A 19,842-nucleotide genomic window follows, 5' to 3' on the forward strand; every position below is an offset into this window, starting at 1 on the left:
GTAATACTCCTGCTTCTGAACTACAGCTTTAAGTCAAACCACTGTGCCTGCAGCAGAGGCTCTCCAGCACCGTGCAAAGGAGAGGAGTGTCCTCACCACCCACTTCACCTGGCAACATCACCACGTGTTTAACGTTAGAGTAGGAGTTGTTGTTGCCAACTCTTAAGAAACACAATGCATTTTTGTAATGGATCACCTGCTCCCACCTGGAGAACTGGCAAGCACATCTCTCCCAAGCCTCTTAACAAACTCGTTTTCCAGTTGCTTCCCCACTCCCCCTTCCTTCTAATCTTTCCTAGCCAGTGTATACAGCACCCAGGGTGTATTCTGCTCACCAGCATGAAAATATTTTGAATTTTCTGAATTCCAGTGATTCTATGGAGACACTTTTCAACAATGTCCTCCCAAAATTGCATAGTACGTAACAGCATCTGAATTGTATGGCAACAAATTCACAGTAATGTCCTCCTGATGTCTGGAAACAGGAATTCTTCATATCTCTTATCAAGCATTTTCTTCAATTTATGGCTGGACCTGTTGTCATAGTTTATATTCCCTGCAGCTTCACCTCAGCTACTGGCTTTTTGTTTTTTTCCAGATGATTCTGCCTTTTTTGACTTTCTTTTTCTATCTGTTGATGATGCTTACCAGTATCTTCAGCTTACTGGGGAAGAGTTTGATTTCAAAGGTGAAGAACCAGACTTGGACAAGCAACCTCTAGAGTACGTCCCAGGTAAGCAGGGGTATTTACCTTTCCTGAGATCTGAAGAGAATCCAAGAGCATAAAGCTGTGGATTTCCCCTGGTTCAATAGGATGATGGTAGCAGGGGCTCTCTGCCCTTCCCAAGTGGAAGAAGCAGTTGCCTGAGTGGTGCTTTTGAGGTAGTCGAGAAAGGGAAGGTTTGGGCCCTTCAAGACCACACAGAAAGCTTGTCTTGATGAAATGATCCTGTCTCAATATACCAGGGCTATTCAATCCATTTTCACCGAAACCCACCTTCCATCACGCTAAATGCTTCAGATGATGCACTCTACATGGATTTATGGTGGATTAAAACACTACGCCCTGCTGGGATACGACACGCACTGCAATTCCATTGAACATAACAGCGCAATGAGTAGACACTGGATAATTAATTTTTCATCGTGGAAATGCTGGCTTATTTCTAGTTGTATAATAACACAGTTTTGGGGGTGGTCCTCAAAATTTTTTCTTGCTGGAAAGCACATTCCTCCTTTGGCTTTCATTCTTTGGGAGGAGACGTGTAACGTGAGGGAGTGCTGTGAGCTGTCTGGTGGCACAGGAGGCACGGCAGGAGAAAGCTCCCTGGGTGATCAGTGGTCTCCAAGCTGGGAGGCAGCAAACACTTGGGCAGGTAGGAGTTCAGGCCCAAAGCAGCACGTTCACCACAGGAGCACTCTAGCACTGCTGGCCAGCAAAAAGGAGTGCCTGTCGTAAAGAGGCACAGGAGCCTCAGTGAGATTGGTGCTGACAGTTATTTGTTTCCCATTCTTGCACAATGAGCTGAGGAGGACATCCTTTTGTGTTCACACAAACACAAAGAGGAAGGCACAACATGCCTTGGCTGTTATGATGCTCATTTCTCTCTTGAAAATCAAAGTAAATGAGTGTCAAGAGGACACTGACACGCAATAGCTCCAGGCAGCAGCACAGCTCTTTTTTTTTACTACGATTCCAATAAAAATTTATTTATTTTTATCAGCATGGTTTATTAATAGTTCTACAGTACTGCAGTAGTACACTGCTTCTTTTTCCCTTTCTCATTCAAAAATACTTTTTTCAGTCACTATCATACCATTAAGAGATCATAATGGAATTAGAAAATGCTTGTAGAACAAGGACCTGCACATATCCTGCCAAAATATTTGGTTTGTTCTTTTGTAGCAACCTTATTCATTCAACATCTGAGAAGATACCAGACCAAGATTACAAAAATGGTGTTTGAAATCCAGCAATTGAAAAAAATAATGTATGTGAAATGTTCACTGTGTTTGGTGTATTATTTCTTGAAATAAGAAAACCTGGTAGGTAGTTATCTTTTTTTAGAATATTTTTCCTAATCCATTATAGTTGCTAAATGGTTTTCACCAGCACAGTCCATGAGTCATTCAGCCTTCATAATTTATTTTCTATCTGAGAAATTGCAGAATCCCTCTCTCTGATTAATTTGTGTGCAGTTATCTCATGTTGAGCTGAAACATTTGTGCAGATGAGATTTTCCAAGGAGACACAAAACCCAACAGCACCCAGAGAAGTATTATAATTCTGATGTACAGCCCCAGATGAGCTCAGCAATCCTTTTCTGCGCATATTCTTCAGGTACACACAGCTCCAGGGGTCTTAGCCCCAATCATACTGCTGCTATAGGTCTCACATCCTCAAAAGTTCCTTGTGCCAAACTCTTGAGGATGCCAGTGAGAGTTAGGCTCATAAATATCTTCTGAGCATCCTGGAAAATGTTACATTGGCTGAACCCAATCAAGTGAAAACTTAGCACCTTTAAAGGGCTTCCCATTTTTAAAGGACGAGAAAAATGAACTGGGTTTTTCCCAGAATACGGAAAGGAAAAGATGGTAATGAGATTCAATTAATTTTGTCTGTGTTCCCATTATCATTTACAAGTCAAAGGGATGCAACAGGCCAGGATACTCCAGGCTTTCCAGCACTGGTTGATGCAAAACCTACACTCAGCTACTAATACTGAAGAAAGGTTATTTGGACTTCTGACAAAACCTGAAAACTGCTTGTGTCAGTGCAGTGTCCTGCCTCCCCCTGATGTTGTCACACTAAATGCTGTTGCTGCAAGGAAAATTCTTCTCTTGTCTCTTCTGGTGACCGGTGACAGGACCCGAGGCAAAGGCATGAGGCTGTGTCAGGGGAGGTTTAGGTTGGGTATTAGGAAAAGGTTTTTTACCCAGAGGATGTTTGGTCACTGGAACAGGCTCCCCGGGACAGTGGTCACAGCACCAGCCTGACAGTTCCAGAAGCCTTTTGACAATGCTCTCAGGCACATAGTGTGACTCTTGGAAATGCCCTCTGCAGGGCCAGGAGTTGGATTTTGATGATCCTTGTGGGTCCCTTCCAACTCAGGATGTTCTGTGGTTCTATGATGCACATTTCAGGGGTTCTGCCTGGTCTGGCTGTACCCCTGCTCACATCCTCTCCAGGCTGCTCCTCTGCTCTGCTCTATGGGAGCCATAGAGAAACAACAGCCAAGAGGGTCTATCAGGTGCCACACATCTCTTTTATTTTCCCCACTGCAGGCCATCCTCATCAGTGAAGAGGGGAAGGAGAGCATTTTGTACACCTGGGAGTCTTAGAGCTGGAATGGAAAAAGACAAGAGAGGTGCCAGGAAGGAAATCTGTCCCTAGAGAAAGGGGCAGGAGACAAGTCCAAAGTTCTCCTCTGCCATCTTGTGCAACATCATCCTTTATAAGGAAGTTCCTCAAGGAAGTAAGATTGATAGGAGGAGGGCACAAAGGGAAGGAGGCATCAGTGGCAGGAGGGAGAAGGAACAGTCTCTGAGACACACAGTTCACTGGACCTGTGCTGAGAAGGGTTAACGCTGTCATGCTGCTGATAACAAAATGTTTGTTATCGCAGTGTGTCAGATTCAAGTGGTATCTCCCATGACCTGCACGCAAGATTACATAGGGGAGGGAAGATGAACACAGGTCACGTTCACGGTTCAGCACAGCTCTGCAAAATTGCATATTTTATTTTTGCCAGAAGGGGAAACTCATGCTTTGCTGACACCACTTCCCCAGTAAAGTGATGCTAAGCCAGGCTGGAAAATTTCCAGACAGCTCTCTGACAAAGAAAAGCCAATTGTGCGTCAGGAAAAGAACAATGTTATATGGCAAAACTCAGTGACCCTAGGAAATAAAAAAGCCCTTCCATGAAGACTTGCGATGAACCTACATGGATGTGAACCTGGGTTTTGGGGGCACTGGTCTGGGGGTGTTTCATTATCTGTCTCCTGTTTTTATAAAAGCTGTTGCAATTGAGCCTCTTGGGGATCTCTCTCTCATGGCCAGGGCAACATGTTCAGCAGTTGTGGGAGGGCGGGAATGAGAGATGGCAAGACAGAGAGGTGGCATGATCCAAGCTCGTGTCCTTTGGAAACAAAGCTGAAATATCTACAATACTGGAGGAGCTTGCTGAGATTATGTTTTGTGGCTCCGGCACCCTCCAGTATCATGGCAAAGAAAATGATATTATATGCTCAATCTAAGTTTGGACTGATGGAAAATAGAATCAGAATCCCTATTTCCTTTTTCCGGAGCCTTTTCTTCTCAAGTTTGTTTCTTTCCTACCCCGTCCATTGCTACTTCCTACGTTATCTTTGGTCTTGTCTCTTTATCCTCTGCACGAACGAGCTACTCCCACTCACGGCAGTCCCTTGCACCCTGAGAGGAGTGCAGCCGGACCCGACCCACAACAGACCCCTGAGATTGCGGAGGCCCTGGACCAGCGGGGGACGGGAGCGATCCGGGAGCCCGCCCCCGCTGTGACGTCACAGCCGAGCGCGTGGTGTGGGCGTGCCGCGGGCGCCCCCGGCGCAGCCAATGAGAGCGCAGGGCGTATCCCAGCGCAGCCAATGGGAGCGCGGGGCGTGCGGCGGCGGCGCGATGGCGGCGGGGCTGTGCTGGCGGGCCGGGCTGCGCGCGGGGAGGCGGAGACTGTGAGTGACGGGGCCGCGCGCGGGGCGGGGCGGGCTCGGGACCCCCGGCGCCGCCTCCCCTCAGTGATTCCTGCCGCTGGAGCCGCGCTCGGGGTCTCCCAATCCCCCTCGGAGTGCGGGGGGCGGCCGGGCCCGGGGCCGGCGCTCGGGCACCGGCAACGTGGGAATGGGAGTCGACTTCCTGCCCTAGTGGACGGTGTCCCTGCCCACGGCAGGGGAGTTGGAATGAGATGGTCTTTTAGGTCCCTTCCGACTCAAAGCTATTCCGTGATTCCTCCAGTTACCAGAACATTGCCCTTGCCCGGTTGTCCGCTTTGGTGCAGCTCCTACCTGGAGAGTGACCTTGGGTCTTTCCCGTTGGCGCGCCCAGCCTTGGAGCGAGCGGGCTTCTCAGGGCGGCCGTGCCCCATTTCCCGCAGGGGGAACCGGGGCCAAGGCAGGCTGCATCCACACACAAGCTCTCCTGTTGTTTTAATAGCATCTTATGTCGCCTACTCCGTCGGTGGCCCAGCATAAGTGGTGATGTGGGCAGAAGAGAGCTGTCAGACGCCCCCTCAGCATCCCTTATCCTGGGCCTTGGGAGCCCGCTGTGAGTCCGGGGGGTGCAGAGTCCCCCTGCTCCTGTGGTGGCAGCGCCTGGATGGGGGAAGGTTTTGTAGGCAACCTATGTCCGCTTGTCAAGGGCCCGAAATCACCAGGCGCTTTCCCACAAGTGGCTGAATAGCTGTCAGGAATAGCAGGGATTTCGGGCGGGATGCTAGGAGAAACTGCTTTAAATAGAGCATCACCATACAGGTCAATGTGCAGGATCAGGCTCCGAGTGACAAGTGCTTTGGAAGACAAAGGTTCCGTTGCACCTTCCTCCTGGAGATGTGTGTAGGTTTGATGTTCAGCTTTCTGCCTGCAGGTGTGTGCCTGCGTGTTCCCGGTGGGCAGGGAGTGACTTCTGCCAGAGGGAGTGATTGATGGGTCTGTGCTCATTTAAGGCAGGTTTTCAACAGCACTGCCAGAAGGAGAACACGTTTTTTTTAAAGTATTGATATTAGGAAGGCAATCAAGTGTTAATTCATTTTAATATCAATATTTAAAGCTTTGAATTCTCGCATTCTCTGCTGAGACCATGGTTCTGTAAATATTTTATAGCTGAGTGACAAAAGCCTATGTGGTCGGTAAAACTGTAATGTAGATGTTACTGTGAACATGCAATATTGATGCTGGTGTTCTTGGGGAACCTCAGGGACAGCTGGAGTGCTTTGTGCTGTGCTAGAGGCGCAGTGAAGAGCCCAGTAAGAGCAGTCGTTCCTGCCCAGAGTAACTGTCCTCCATAGCACCCAGGGTCCTTTTTCCAGCCTACCTCCTTCAGTGTACTTTTACAGCCACTTTCTGGAGAAGAGGCATGCATGTGCATGCCTTTTTTTCCCCCCCCGTTTTCCCCCCCTTTCCCCAATATTAGTGCAGAATCATAAATGCTATGCCTTGCTATTTCTGGTCATGAAGAATTTTGAATATTCATACTGTGAGGGGAAGAGGGGTCTACACAGTGTGAGGGCAGTCAGGTGATGACATTTGTGTGTGCACAGCATCTGTTCAGGGCTGGGAAAGGAGGCTGCCTGCATGCCTATGGTGAGGCTGCTCTCTTCCAGCTGTGGCTCAGAAGGGGCTTTCTTGGCTGGTGCTGCTATAGGTTGGGACATGGCTGCCAGGCATCACAACACCCTTGCCTGACTCCCAGAAGACGTGATGGCCTCCCTGGTGGTCGGATTTGCCTGCTCCTTGTCATCAGTGATTCTGTGGAGCCCAAGAAGCCACTGGGCAGGTCAGAATCATGGAATTTTGGGCACCCAAGCAGTCAGAGACCAGACCAGGATGAGGCATGAGAGTCCTTGCTCACCTTTGAGCTAGGCAGCCATGGGGCTGTGTGCACTTGGGAGAGAAAATACAGGGATGACTTCAAATGTCAACAGTCAATGAACATGTTGATTGGATTTAATTAGCAGCTTTCCGGTCTTTAGCAGGAATTGGCAGTCTGGCTCCAGACTATGGTTCTTGTGTCCCACAGAGCTCTCTGCCATGCTGTTGGGTTGGGACCCTAATTACCGCAGGTGCCTCCGATGTGGTGTGGCTGCCTTTCCAGCTGCTGCCATCCTCTCTTCATGTGCGTGCTGCTGCCCCTGTGAAGCTGGGGGGAAGTACTGCTGTCTGGAAATGGTGGACCAAGTCTTTGTGTCATTATCAGGCAGGTACCCAGAGCCAGTTTTTCTTATTTGCCATGTTCCAAAGCCTACTGGGCTCTCCCTGACTGTGAAAGATTTTTGTATTGGAAAAAGTTAAAAAAACCCTTAATACAGCTGGTTTTTAGTAACAAATACAGTTGTTTCTTCTGTTGTTCTCTCTTTGCTTGGTGATTATACTGTAAGAGAAGAGCATTGCACATGTAAGCATGGTCACCTGTTTGCCCTCAGCGAGCCAAGCACACGACTGCCTCACCCATGTATGAGAGGGTTTTATTACATGTATTCATTTACATGGCTTATTCCTGGCAGATCCATACCCACATGCCTGTACTAAATCAGTCAAAGGCAGCAGCCGCATCTCAGTGGAATGCTGCAGAGTATGGAATGTACAGTGTGGGCATGTAGAGCCTGTCATGCCAAAGGCGCAGACACCAGCATGCCTGCTAGGAACAAAGGAACCTGACAAGTACTAACCCTGTGTTCAGATCTTCTTCAGAGACTCTGCCTATCTCATTTAAAATTTCTAGCACTGGGAGTTTCTTCTCTCATCACCAATTGCTATCTTCCCTCCCAGGAGTCCCCCACTCCTGTGTCTTGTGTTTCAGGCTCCAAGTCTGTGTCTGCTTGGTAAATTAGTGAAGATGTTGTTTTTCATATATTGGACACTGGAGGGTGCTAATGCAATGGGAGCTGAAATTGTTCTAGCAAATTAAAGTGTTCCCCTTTGTTAGTTGTGAAATAGTTTTATTCTTTGTTGCAAGGTTTAAATGGAAAGACATGAATTGTGGTCCTTACTGGTAGCTGATCCTGTTCAGCGTGCGTAGAGCTGTGACCAAGAATATCAATAAAGTGTTATGTCTGTGAGGGATTTCTTTCTTTAACCTCTATCAAAAAAATTTACTCATTTTATGTCCTACACATTTTTAAGTGTGTCTTTCGAGATTATGGCCTCGGGGTGAAAATTATTTGAAAGTGTGACTTTCTAGTGATAAAAACACTTTATCTGGCAGAATTGTTGAGCCGTATGTGCAGAGTCTGCTTTTCTACAAGGTCACTTTGGTTCACCTAAACTAATATGGTTGTGTTGCTAGTGAAGTGAGAACCTGATAGTAGCTCACACTGGGGAGGGAGGGGACACTCTGAGCACTACTAATCAAGTCCCTGGCACTGCAATCCTATCTCTGGGGACAGAGGTGATGGAGCCTCAGTCTACCTTGCAACCAGCATCACTGAGCCGTGTGTGAGGGCATGTGTAGGATGGGACCTTCCATCAGCCATCACTGCTTGGCCAGGTGAAGCACATTATAAAACTGAGCCTTAGCTCTCGTGTTTCAAATTCACTCAAACATTTTTATCAGGTTAAAGTTACACTGAGAAGTCTTACAGGGAAGGAGGTATTATCTGTTCACTCTGTGCCGACTCTGCTCAACCAGGTGTCTGCGCTCCTTTGCCATTGGCAGAAAGATCTGGGGCCAATATGAGGTCCCTGTTGTGCACTCTGGCAACTCCACAGTTGGCATTAAGGACTGTGAAACTACTGCCCGAGCCAGTTTTCATCCTGGCAACAGCAGAGGTATGATGATGGATAATTAATGCTAATGAGAAGCAGGGTGCAAAGCTGAGCGTGTCCAGCTAATCACCACTGGCAACTTAACAGGTCTGCGTGTGCTGTTCTGGACAGTCCTTTGTGGAACTGTACCTGCCTTTGCAAACTCACTACCCACATGAAAGTCAGTATTTGTAAAATGTGTGAGCAAACAGAACTGGGTAAAAATCCATCTTCCTTAGAAGCCTTTCTTGTTTGATATGCATGGCAAATGAGTTACTCCTTTGTCTCATTCCTTTTGCAAATGATTTGGGCTGTCCTCTCTTGGAAAATGTTGTTACCTTGCTGTATTTATCAGTTAGTTTTATTCTCTCCCAGGTGTTGACGTTTGCTTACATTTGGCAGGTGCAATTTTTATTTCTTTTACAAATGCGCAATTTTTTTTCTTAATTCCTCCTTGAACTGAAGATGTGTATGAGCACTGGAGAAAGAGCCTGTGGATGAGGAAACCAGAATCTCCTGTTTTGTTACCAGTGGGGGCCTGCTGTTCATCTTGCAGTCAGAAGCATAGACAGTTCCACAGCAGAGTTGCCTGGGTGTTTATCAGACGCAGCAGAAACGTACCCAGTTAAAAGTTTTCACTTCTTTCCCCAAGAGTTTTAGTATCTTACCAGAATAGGGTTATAAGGGTATGTGAGCAGAAAACCTTTTTAAAATCATTGTAATAAGTAGCGGTACTGAAGACACTCTGCTTAAGAGTAGTCTAAGCACACAAATGAAGTCTAAGCAGACAAAAAGAGATTGGTTGACAGTATTGGTCTGGTTTACCAGCTTTTAAGAGAAGATTGCTTCTTCTATCACACCTCCATGCTTAGGATCATAGAGCCAGGGTACACATCTTGGCATCATTTCCAGAATCAGTGTGCTAGCTGTGGTGCCAAAAGGATTTGAATTTGTGCATTTTATGATGGTATCCTAACTTAGAGTGGGCGACCTTTCTCCAGGAGAGAAGGTTGATGGACCTTCCATCAAACCTCTCTGTGTGATTGTGTTGAGTTTAAACACTGCCAACTGCAGGATGGCATCTTCAAGTCCAATGCCACCTCTGCTTGGTGGCCCTGCATGGGTAAGGAGGGTGTGTATTCCCTTGCTGGGTGCTCAGTGCCTTCCACCATTGAGCTTTGACACACTTGTGCAGTATTTCTTGGCTACTCATAAAGGCTGGGTGAGTGGGGTCCCTGGAGGTTTCATGCCTGTTGGGGAGATTGGGCTGCTGTACTTGAAATCTCTTGTCTTAAGAGCCATTGTGGCAGGTAAAAACTCCTTGATGCTAAGAGCTTTTTAGACTTTTTGCTGATGAACCCCCGTGTATCTCCTCCTGTCTTCCTGTCCTTTGCACATCATGTGAGCTTCTGGTGGTGGTTTCTTCTGGACCCCTTTCTCACACCTCCCTGAGTTCTGAACTTCCTTGTTTGGAAAGGGGAAATACTCAATTTGCCCTTATTTTTTCAGCCGGGCTGTGCATGGAGGCGTTTCTCCAGCCACTGCCCTTTTATGCACTCCCCTTTTCCACCCCACAAGACTGAGGAGCACAGCAGGTCTGCAGAACTTTGACTGCAAGTGGGTCTGGAGGTCAGCTTGTGGTTACTTAGCCCCGGGATGCTGAACAAGTCTCCTTCGTATATTTTCCCTTATTTTCTGGTCGGACCTGTATTTACTTCTCAGGTCTCCCTGTACCCTTTAAATCTCCTGGCATCATTGGTGTAAATAGGATTTGCCTGTCCCTGTGAAATGGGCATCTCTGTGGCTGCTTGTCCTGCCTTCTCTAGCTCTTTGTGGGACAGGGCTGTCCAGCTGTCATTGGCTGTGTGGCCAAACCCACCTTCTTCTCTGCCTTTCTGTTTAAAAATTGTTGGCATCAGGGGCTCTGCAGCAATGAAAGGGGAATGATGAAACTTTGAAGAATTTGGGACATAAAGTTGATCTCTAAATTTTAATGTACTCATTGCACTTAAACAGTTGATACATTTTATTATTGAGCATTCAGGTGACCTAATTTCCCTTAGTACTGTATATTTAGCTTTATACATCTGCACCTAATTTGTAAAAAAGGACTTAATGAGAAACTTCAAACAGTTTAAATGTCAATTACAAAGAAAGCGAGGTTTTAAAGTTCCAGTAATCTGTCCATATTGGTCATCGAAACATGATCCCAGGTGGACGTTAATTCAAGACAGATGGCATTCCAAAGGCACAATTACAAAGAGCTTATATATTTTCAACACTAACAAGCTGTCACGCTATGTTGTAGCTACACTTCCAGTACTGTATAAGCACAATTGCTGCTTTATCTGCTGTGGACTCGGTAATAAAGGGGTTTGATTCTCCACTCTTGATATTGTCAGTGGGATTTTTGCGGGGGTGAACTGGAGAGCGGGGTTAGTTAGTGTGAATATCTTTCATCTGCTCAGCCTGTTGGGTCAGGGGGTTGTGGTTTTTTCTATGTTTTTTGTTAAGTTGGTGAAATGCTCTTCAAGGAAAAGAGGGGAAATATTGAATATGGGCATAACAAGACTAGCTCATCACAGCTATATTTATTTCCTGGCAACATTAATTAACTTCAGCTGCTTATCAGCTGCTGGGCAATAGCTATGATGATTTGTTAAAACTCCCAACATCCTGGATGTTTTCAGTTAAAAAGTCATCTGAAAGCCTTTGGAGTAATGCACATGTTACTTGGAAGACTGAAGTCCAAGGGATTAATAGTAGCTCGACTTGCCGTGGTGTAAATAGGCAGCAGCTTGGCTGCAGCCAGGCAGGAGTGCTACACCCTGGGAAGAAGGCAGTTGGAATTATTTTCAGGTTTCTGAAAATATTCCTTGGCCCAAAGGCAGAGGTGGAGGAGCAAGGTCAAGGATGATGCAAGGTCAAAGTAGGGTTTCCATTAGACTGAAACATCAACATGTGCAGTAGTTGATCTAGAAGTAGATGCCCCTGGCCATGGCAGGGGGTTGGACTAGCTGACTTTTAAAGGTCCCTTCCAACTCAAACTATTTTATGTGGTAGATGGCAAGGTTTGTTGTAGAAAGACAGTATCTGATATCCAGTAAGTAGCTGAGGTGGGCAGGGATCTGTGTAACCGAATGATGAAAGTTAATTTGCCAAAATTGCCACTGACTTTTTGTTTGTTTCTTGAAACCAGGTCGCTAAAAAGCAAGACTTGCATGTCTATGACGAGACGGTGTTTTAATAGGCTTTAAAAATTCTCTGCTGTTAGCAGGAAGATTAATAATGCTCCTCAGGAAGGTTTTTAAGCTCCTATGGGCACGTGTGTCGTCTAAGAGGTGCTGAGAATTAAGAGCGTATATTTCTGCTCGTTTATCTACCTTTCATTGGTAAGTGGAGAAGAAAGCAGAAAGGCTAAGATGTTCATCCTTGGAAGGCAGGAATTAAATGGTAAGCTTACACTCTTTAATTTTTGTTTTTCATTAATGAATGTTATAATTTTTATTTTAAAGCATCTTACCTGCCTTCCATTTTTAAAGGAGTTGTAGGTGCTATTTGAAATATGCAACTCACCAACAAGTGAATTGGACTCCTGAGCCACACTTGAAACAAAATACCAATTTTACCTGCAGTTTTACTAGGTTTCCTGGTTTATGCAGTGGCATTTGAATGGCCTCTAGTAATTGTTTTTAGCAGGAAAGAAATTCTAACAAAAATGAAAAACACAACTCAAAGCTCATTAGCACTGTATTTGGCATGCCATGAATCGTTAAATTTTTATATAAATGCAGAAGTAATTTGTAACAAACAAAATGTTTTCTTTTTTTGGAAAGACTTTCTTTTGACTTTTTGTTCCTAGTGCTGAGGTGCAATATGTTTTCCAAACACTGGATATTATTACCAGAATAAGGGCAGAACCAATCAATGTTTTAACTAAATATTATCTATAATCCTTGAGTGTTAGATATACTTAGTTGTGATAAATGAAAAGTATTAGGTGCAAAAAAAAAGACTAATAAATACTTAGATAGGGTCTTTTTAACCTATTTTTTTTAACCTAATTGTGTGTTGTTCTCAAGTGGTTCCCCCTTGGATTTTCCCAGTGCTTATCAGGGGAACATACTGAAGTCTTTTTATTTAGATCAGGCTTCGCTTTGAGAGTAACTAATTGTTCAAGTCCAAGTGGGAAACTTTCTTGCACCTGGAAAATTAGGAAAGCAAAAGATGTCCACATCCTTTCCCTGGTGGTTCTTCACCTGCGAATTTGAACTGCAGCGGTAGTAAAAGTTTTGTGGACCTCATTTTATGTGAGATCATTAAGCGACAGGAGAATTCAGGACTAGCTGCCCTTCATAATTCAGGACACTGAAAGGTGCCATTTATAAGCTCAAAGTGCCTGCAGGAAGGCAAAACAGGCTTGTAAAATCCATGCTCCAAACCCTGAAAGGGAACCAGTTTGTACTGCTGGTTGCAGCCTTGGAGTGGCAAAATTGCAAAGGTGGTGGGGTTTGGTTTAAAAAAATGGGCAAACACCTGCCTTTAATATTTCATGTAATAACTTGAGTTTTCACATTTCTTGTGTCGATAACTCTTTTTTCCCAAAACAACCCCAAAACATCCCAGGCAATGATCCCACTAAAAACCCTAGCAGTTGAACTGCCCAGCTGTTGGACTTACTGTCTTCCCCGTTACAGCCCACTGTTTTGCTGAGCTGTTAATTTGGCTATAAAATAAGTCTGTCCTGACTTTTTAATAATATTTTGCAACTGGTGGCCTTTGCTCATGATATGAGATAGGCATTTTGTAGGGAGAGCTCCTGCCTCCTTACGCTTGAGAAGGAGTGGCAGCATGTACAACACTTGGAAGGGGGTGATACGGTGATATGCCATTGTTACAACTCTGAACAGGCAATATAATGTGCAAAATTCACAATATACTTCGGCCTTATGGACTTAGAAAGCCTGAAAGGCAGCCCAAGGAAACACTGATCCCAGGTTTTTTTCTCAGAGTAGGTACTGCTTTCCTTACGTGCTCCCCTTTTAATCCTCAAATAAGAGCTGGAGCAGTTGTTTTAGAGTTTATGACCAAAATGTAGCAATTGCTGCCTGGAATGAGCCATCGGTATCTGTAATCTTAAATGGCTGGTGCTGAACTCTTCTGGTCAGGCCAGAATAAGCCAACTATTCATGGCCACGTTAAAGTCCTGTGACTGAAGTCACCTGGGTGCCCCTTTGCACCATCAGAGCCCAAATGCCAATGGAGACAAGAGCTGACTGCACATCACGTCTGCCTGCAGCGTCATTGCTTTGTTACTCTGGATCAGTTCCACACCTGCCTGCTTATGCACACCTATTCCAGCAGCACCTGGCTGTGCAGCATGGTATCCAGCGTCTCATCCCTCCTCACGTGGATCATGTAGGAGCCAGTGGAATGGCTATGCTTTGGAAGCACATCAGTATTTTTCCATTTTCTGACGCTGCTTTTGTTGCCTGGATTGCCGTGCTCTGGGCCCCAGACACTGCACTGAGCTCATTGTGACCCCAGGCCCTTGCAGAGCCAACTGCAGGCCTCAAACCTTTATATCCACTATTAAAAGGCAGTAGTGTGACTGTTTATGTTAGAGCCAGGTGCTTTGCTGCCTGTGGACATGCTGTTACTTGACAAAAATTTAGTATTTTTTAAATTTATGATCCAAATGTGATGAATATACTTACCTGAGGACCTTGCTGTGCATAAATGGCCTCGGATGCCTTCAGCCACTGCTCAGATTTCTGTGAGGGATGTGAGTCAGGTTTTTCTGGCTCTCTCTAGGGATGTGTCCATGACAGCATTCCTGTTATTTCTCTATTTCCTTTGTGAAGGACATAAGGACATAAGATTTCTAGATGGCATGTCATTAACATATTTTTAAGTTACATTTTTGGGGAATTTATTGTTCAAGTTCTCTAACTTGTAGTACATTTCTGAGTTCTATGGATTCCTTTATTTAGGCTTTATATATGAATGCATGTTTTGTGGGCTTATTGCCTTAACCAAATCTCTAGTGATATTAAAGCACTGAAGGTGCTTTGGGTTGGGGCAGGACCAAACAGTGACTTCAGCATACTGGAAGTATAAAATCTGTTTTCCTACTGACTGGTTGTTTTATTTTATTTTGGTTTGGTTTGGGGTTTTTTTTTTTGTTTTGTTTTGGTTTTTTTTTTTTTTTTTTTTTTTTTTGAGAAGTTGATAGATGTGAAAACTATTTAATAGTTGGGGTTTTTTTTCTTTCCTGTTAAACTAAGCTACTGAGGAAATCTTCCTACTGCTACATGCTGCAATATGTCAGAAACACCGTTATGTTATAGTTGCATCATTATCTAAAGGAAAAATTGAGTGTGGGTTTGAAGTCGACAAGTGATGAAAGTAGCCCTGAGGTTGTCAATTAGAAAGCTAAGGCCTGGAACTGATAAGTTAATGGCCAGTCCCCTTCACACCCCCTGGTTTTGCTGCCTGCTCCCGCCTCACCCTGCAGCAGCTTTACTGCTTGGAACAGAAATAAAAGGCTCCCATTACTTTGTGTCCCAAAATTTATCTCACTGATCCTATTCACTTAAAGTCTTGGCTGATTATGTTCTTAGTATGGACAGATAGATAAATGAGGAGAAATGAGATGTAGCAGATAGAAAATACAAATTCAAAATTATCCCTCCCTGGTTTTTATTTTTTAATTAGTTTGTTTATTTTTGTTTAAATGTTGAACTGTTAACACGGGTTTTTCAGACCATCCTGCAGTACACACAGCAAATTTAGCAGCAGTGCATAATTTTAACTTCTACCGTATGTTTGTTCATAGGTTTTAAAACCTAAAACTTAATGGCAGACAGTTGGAGCCCATGTGTGCCTGCTAAAGTGTGTTGCATGAGGGCAACATGTGTGGTTTTTTGTGAAGGGAAATACTGGTTACCAAAGTTTATGATATAATGTAATATAATACAAAGTGTTGCTATTTTGCTTGGGCAGGAGGGAACTAATGTGTTGCCATTTCTCCTGGGGAACACATGGGCTTAGATAAATAGATAAATCATGTCGAACAACAAACAGGACTTAGATTTTAATGATTCTTGGGGTGTTGAGTGGTGAGAACAACAGTGACTTTAAGAAAAGAATAGTATTAGAGGTAGATATAATTCAAACAGGCATTGTACAAAACAAAAAATGTAATTAATCTTCAGTTTTTAAAACTTCACATACAGTGTAGGTTTTAAGGCTTGTAAAAGTCTGCAGCCTGAGGTTTTCCTGTTATTGGCACTGTTTCAGTGGCAATGGAGAGCCAAGATTTTTTTCCACATAGCCCTCTCTCAACCTAGAGCAGATAAGTAATAATCATGAATTTGAGAAGGCAGTTTAATTTTGAAGGACATTCAAGTTTTTGACCTTTCTGGTAGTTTCATTGTAACCAGCAAACATCTGTTGAATAATAAAAGAATTGTAGTTGCTATTTACATGCCACAATCCAATGAAACGGTATTCTGAGCAGGACTGCTGCGCAGCAGTCCATCTCTCCTCCAGCCAGATTTCAAACCATGGAGTAAATCTTTTTCTAGCTTAATTCACGGGGAAAGAGACGTGACATTGTGTTAAACAACTCAGTGTGGGATAGTGTTTTCTCCTGATGTGCCAGCTCTGCCCGAGACCCATGGGGTTGAGCTTTTCAGTACTTCCCCACAGAAGCAGTGCAGAAGAAGTAGTACATGATTTTCCAAAGGCACATATTCCTTCTGTGCCCTACTTTAACTTACTCCTTGAGAGACATGTTTCACAGTACCCATAAATAATGAAAGTATGCAATGACATTTTTAATTAGAGGCTTTGTTTTCTTACACATTGTGACGCTGGTGTTTCTAGAGCTACAGGATAACCTCTTGTAGTGGCCTGCTGCAAGAGAGGTTATCTCAAGATGAAGGGCACTGTATCTAGTTTAGCCTGGCTGGTTCAGGTATCACATCTACCAGAAAGCATAATTCTGCCGTTTCCTCCTAAGATGATCCTTCCCTTGGATTGCAGTTTTGTCTTTGCAGGAATCTCCTCTAGGTTTTTTTTTGAATGAAGTTCTGAAAGTTAATGGTGTTGGGTAAGAAAAGCTCCTGTCTTTCTGCATTTTTCTCCTCTTACCCTCTTTCATACAATTTTACTCACCCATCAGCCCAGCAGGGCTCTTGTGCATGGTACATCCACATGCAGTAAGGAAGGCTGTTAGCCAAATTTTGGTGGAGCCAGTAACTATTCTACAAAAGGCAGACTGATGCCAAAAATCATCCATCTCTCTCAGTGGGTTGGGCTCTGCTCCTCTGGGATTTTTTTTCCACTCCCCTTTTGTTTTTGCTATTGGTTAAGTGTGTTTTCTCACCTACTCTTTCAGCTTGGGAGTCCCTCTTTTGCTATGTGTTTGTCATGCTTCAAGCACATCCGTGTTTTTCAGTGTGGATGGTTTGATATGTGTGCTGTTTGCTCACCAGTTTACACCAGTTGCTTCCACAGCACATGAAGCACAGCATGCTGAACGGTGCCCATCTTAGGGTGAAGGCTGTGGTGCCCTACAGGGAGGGTACAGGTTGAACTTGTCTTTGTTCCCCTGTCTCTGCCTAAGGAGGAAGAGACTCCTTTTAGGAGGAAAAGTTTCTTTCTTGTCTGCAATGCTGGATCCACATAAACTCTTTGACTCTCTAGAAGTTTGGCTGCATTGGATCCATCAAAGGAGCTCCTTTCCACCTACACACCTTACCTTCTCTGCCAAACAGAACCTGAGCAGTGCTTCCTTCTCTTTTGAGTGCTCTCAAGCCCCATTTCACATTCATTGGCCAGGTAAACATACGAAAGAAATGAAAATTGCTTACCAAAAAGTGGTGTGGCATTTCATAACATTTCTTTTCATTCTAGTAGAGAACCTTAAAATAGGAAAAATCTTGCCTAGATTCAGTAATTTGGAGTGAATAGAACCATGTCTTATGCAAAACAAATCTAAAAGGAAAAAAGGAAAGGAGAACACAGCAACACAGTGATTGCACAAGGACACATTCAGGGTGTGAAAGCTGACTTGACATTTCGAGATTTGTAATTTCTAAGACAAAATTGAAGTGCACTGTGGTCCTTATGTAGTCACAATGGATTTCATTTGAGTACATCTGAAATGAGACAGAGCTCAATTAAATCAACCTCATCTGTAATGTCCTTATCACCATGTAAGACACATGCCATTGGCAGCATGTCTTCCCACAGAAACTCAGCACTGGTGTTCCTGAACAAGATGAACCAGAAAATGAATGTGCTCTCAAAGGGCTGCATTTCTTTGGGCATTTTTGCTTTGGGTATTTTTTATCAGCTTCTTTGACCACTTTTGCCTGGCATATTAACCTGAAAACACAACCAACAAATGGCAGAATCTAAGAAACAAAACTACAGACATGATAGTTTAGGTTTGTTATTGTAATCTATGACTATATAAAATGACATTGATTATGCAAATAGTAATGCAAATTATGGTAATGGCAAAATTAAAAGGTTTCGAACCTAAGCATAAACTTGTGGGGGAAAACCAGCAACAGTTTGGGCCTTTCTGGTATTGTAGACTGCAAGTATGTTGGGAGGCCTTGCCTTCAGAGACAGGAATATATACCCCTGCCAGATTGATGTGTTGCAGTGCCTGCAGTGTGGAGAGTGGTGCCTGCAGGATGTCTTCACTCCACAGTCATGAAGGGAATTAGTTTAGGAAGGAAAAGCATTGAAATTTTTTAACACTTCAGACACTGCCAGATTCTTTTTCAGACCACTTTCAGCCTGTTTACAACTGATAAAAATTACGTTCTGGCATCTTTGTATAAAATACATGAGATATAGGTCTTGCTGCATTCTGCCACCAGGAATGGTAATGCTGGCATATTCCGCCATTAAAGGAAAAAAATTCTGGAACTGAATGATAAGCAGAGAGCTGAAGTCAATGAGATGGCAACAACTTTGTGATCAAGAAATAAACAAGAAAAACAGTTTTCAAAATTTATGCTGGATGTATTTATTCTTAAAAATATGCCTCTTAAAATTATAGCAAATCCTAAATTTTCTGTAATCTGTGTAAATAATAATCCCCCACCCCCAACCAAAATAGAAACAGTGCTTCCAGGTTGTGGATTGAACCATTCAGCTGGTGAAAGTCAAAATCTAAACTCTGGAAACCCAAAGTGTTTGAAGTATTGTGTTGGCTTTTGAGATCAGTAGCCTTCTTTGCAAGTACCAAGAGAATATTTTCTTCAGTATATTCAATTAGCTCAGTTAAATGACTAATTTATTCAAACTTGACCAATTGGGAGTTGAAAGAAGCAGAAAAGCTTGTTCTTCTCTACCAATCTGTGAATAAAAGCTAATTATGAGAGGATTAGATTTGCTAATACTACAATATTGAAGGATATTAAGACCAAATACTAGATTGGTGCTAATTCTAGCTAATACCAAGTTATTTTAATAGATCAATTTTTAAATCTAATCACAATTTTTTTACAAGTCTAGCCTCTCTCAGATAGTGCTATGCAAGCAATAAACTGTCTCATTACGTTTTAAATTGCATTCCAGTTTTCATCCAAAGAAACACAAATCCTAAGTAAACACAAAGAGATCAACTAGTAAATAAGAATTGTGCCATACGTGATTTTCTAATAAAAACAGTAAAATTAATCTGAAAAAATGTATCATGAGGTATAGAAAAGTTTAAACATATATCAGCAGAGCTACTCTGTCCTTCTGGCTAGCAATAAGAAGTGCCAAATTTAGTGTAAAAGCTATATTTAGTTACAAAGCAGCATACTTTAGTGGTTACAAACTGAGAATTAACCTTTCTCCAAGAAAATAACTAAAACCTTTACATGAGAAAACATGCTTCAAATTAATTATCTAACTCAAGGTTTCCCATTTGGTACTTTAGTTTATTTTTAAGAAAAGTGACTTGAAAGATTTAATCCTGCTGAAAGCCATTGATAACTAAAGTACCTACAAGCAAACATAAATATCAGTGCAAACTTGACATGAGAATTCAGAAATTCAGCCAAGAAAGCGATGTCAAGGAAATGTGAGGATACAATTTTTCAGTCCTGTCCATAAACATTTGGTACACGGGACACCCCACAATGAAATTTAATTACCTCTTCTGCTGGTAGGATCACGAGAAAAAACCTTGCTTCAGGCAGCAGCAGAATGAGGTACGAAGCGCACGATGGAGCGTCTCGGTCATCACGCCTTTGCGGCAGAGACACTGCTGAGTCCTGCTGCCTTTGGTCCATGGTGTCCCAAACACTAGGACAGAGCCATCATGGTTCCTCTCCA

At 43.5% G+C, this 19,842-nt stretch overlaps 1 protein-coding gene and 1 long non-coding RNA gene across 2 annotated transcripts in view; both read left to right on the plus strand.

The window, feature by feature from the left end:
• The first annotated feature begins 238 nt into the window (after positions 1-238).
• LOC136286023 (uncharacterized) lies at positions 239-2,118 on the plus strand. Its single transcript, XR_010719691.1, has 3 exons — positions 239-417; positions 599-733; positions 1,907-2,118. It is a non-coding gene; the product is annotated as an uncharacterized lncRNA (long non-coding RNA).
• A 2,513-nt stretch (positions 2,119-4,631) lies between these two features.
• Positions 4,632-19,842, plus strand: part of CLYBL (citramalyl-CoA lyase) — a 165,498-nt gene continuing 150,287 nt past the window's right edge. Inside the window, exon 1 of the mRNA XM_066176402.1 lies at positions 4,632-4,707. Coding sequence (XP_066032499.1) covers positions 4,655-4,707 — 53 coding nt within the window. The 5' untranslated portion in view covers positions 4,632-4,654. The remainder of the gene's footprint in view (positions 4,708-19,842) is intronic.

Source organism: Chamaea fasciata, unplaced genomic scaffold, assembly GCF_029207755.1.
Source record: "Chamaea fasciata isolate MVZ Bird 193981 ecotype frontalis unplaced genomic scaffold, bChaFas1.0.hap1 SCAF_2, whole genome shotgun sequence".
Taxonomy (NCBI): Eukaryota; Metazoa; Chordata; class Aves; order Passeriformes; family Sylviidae; genus Chamaea; species Chamaea fasciata.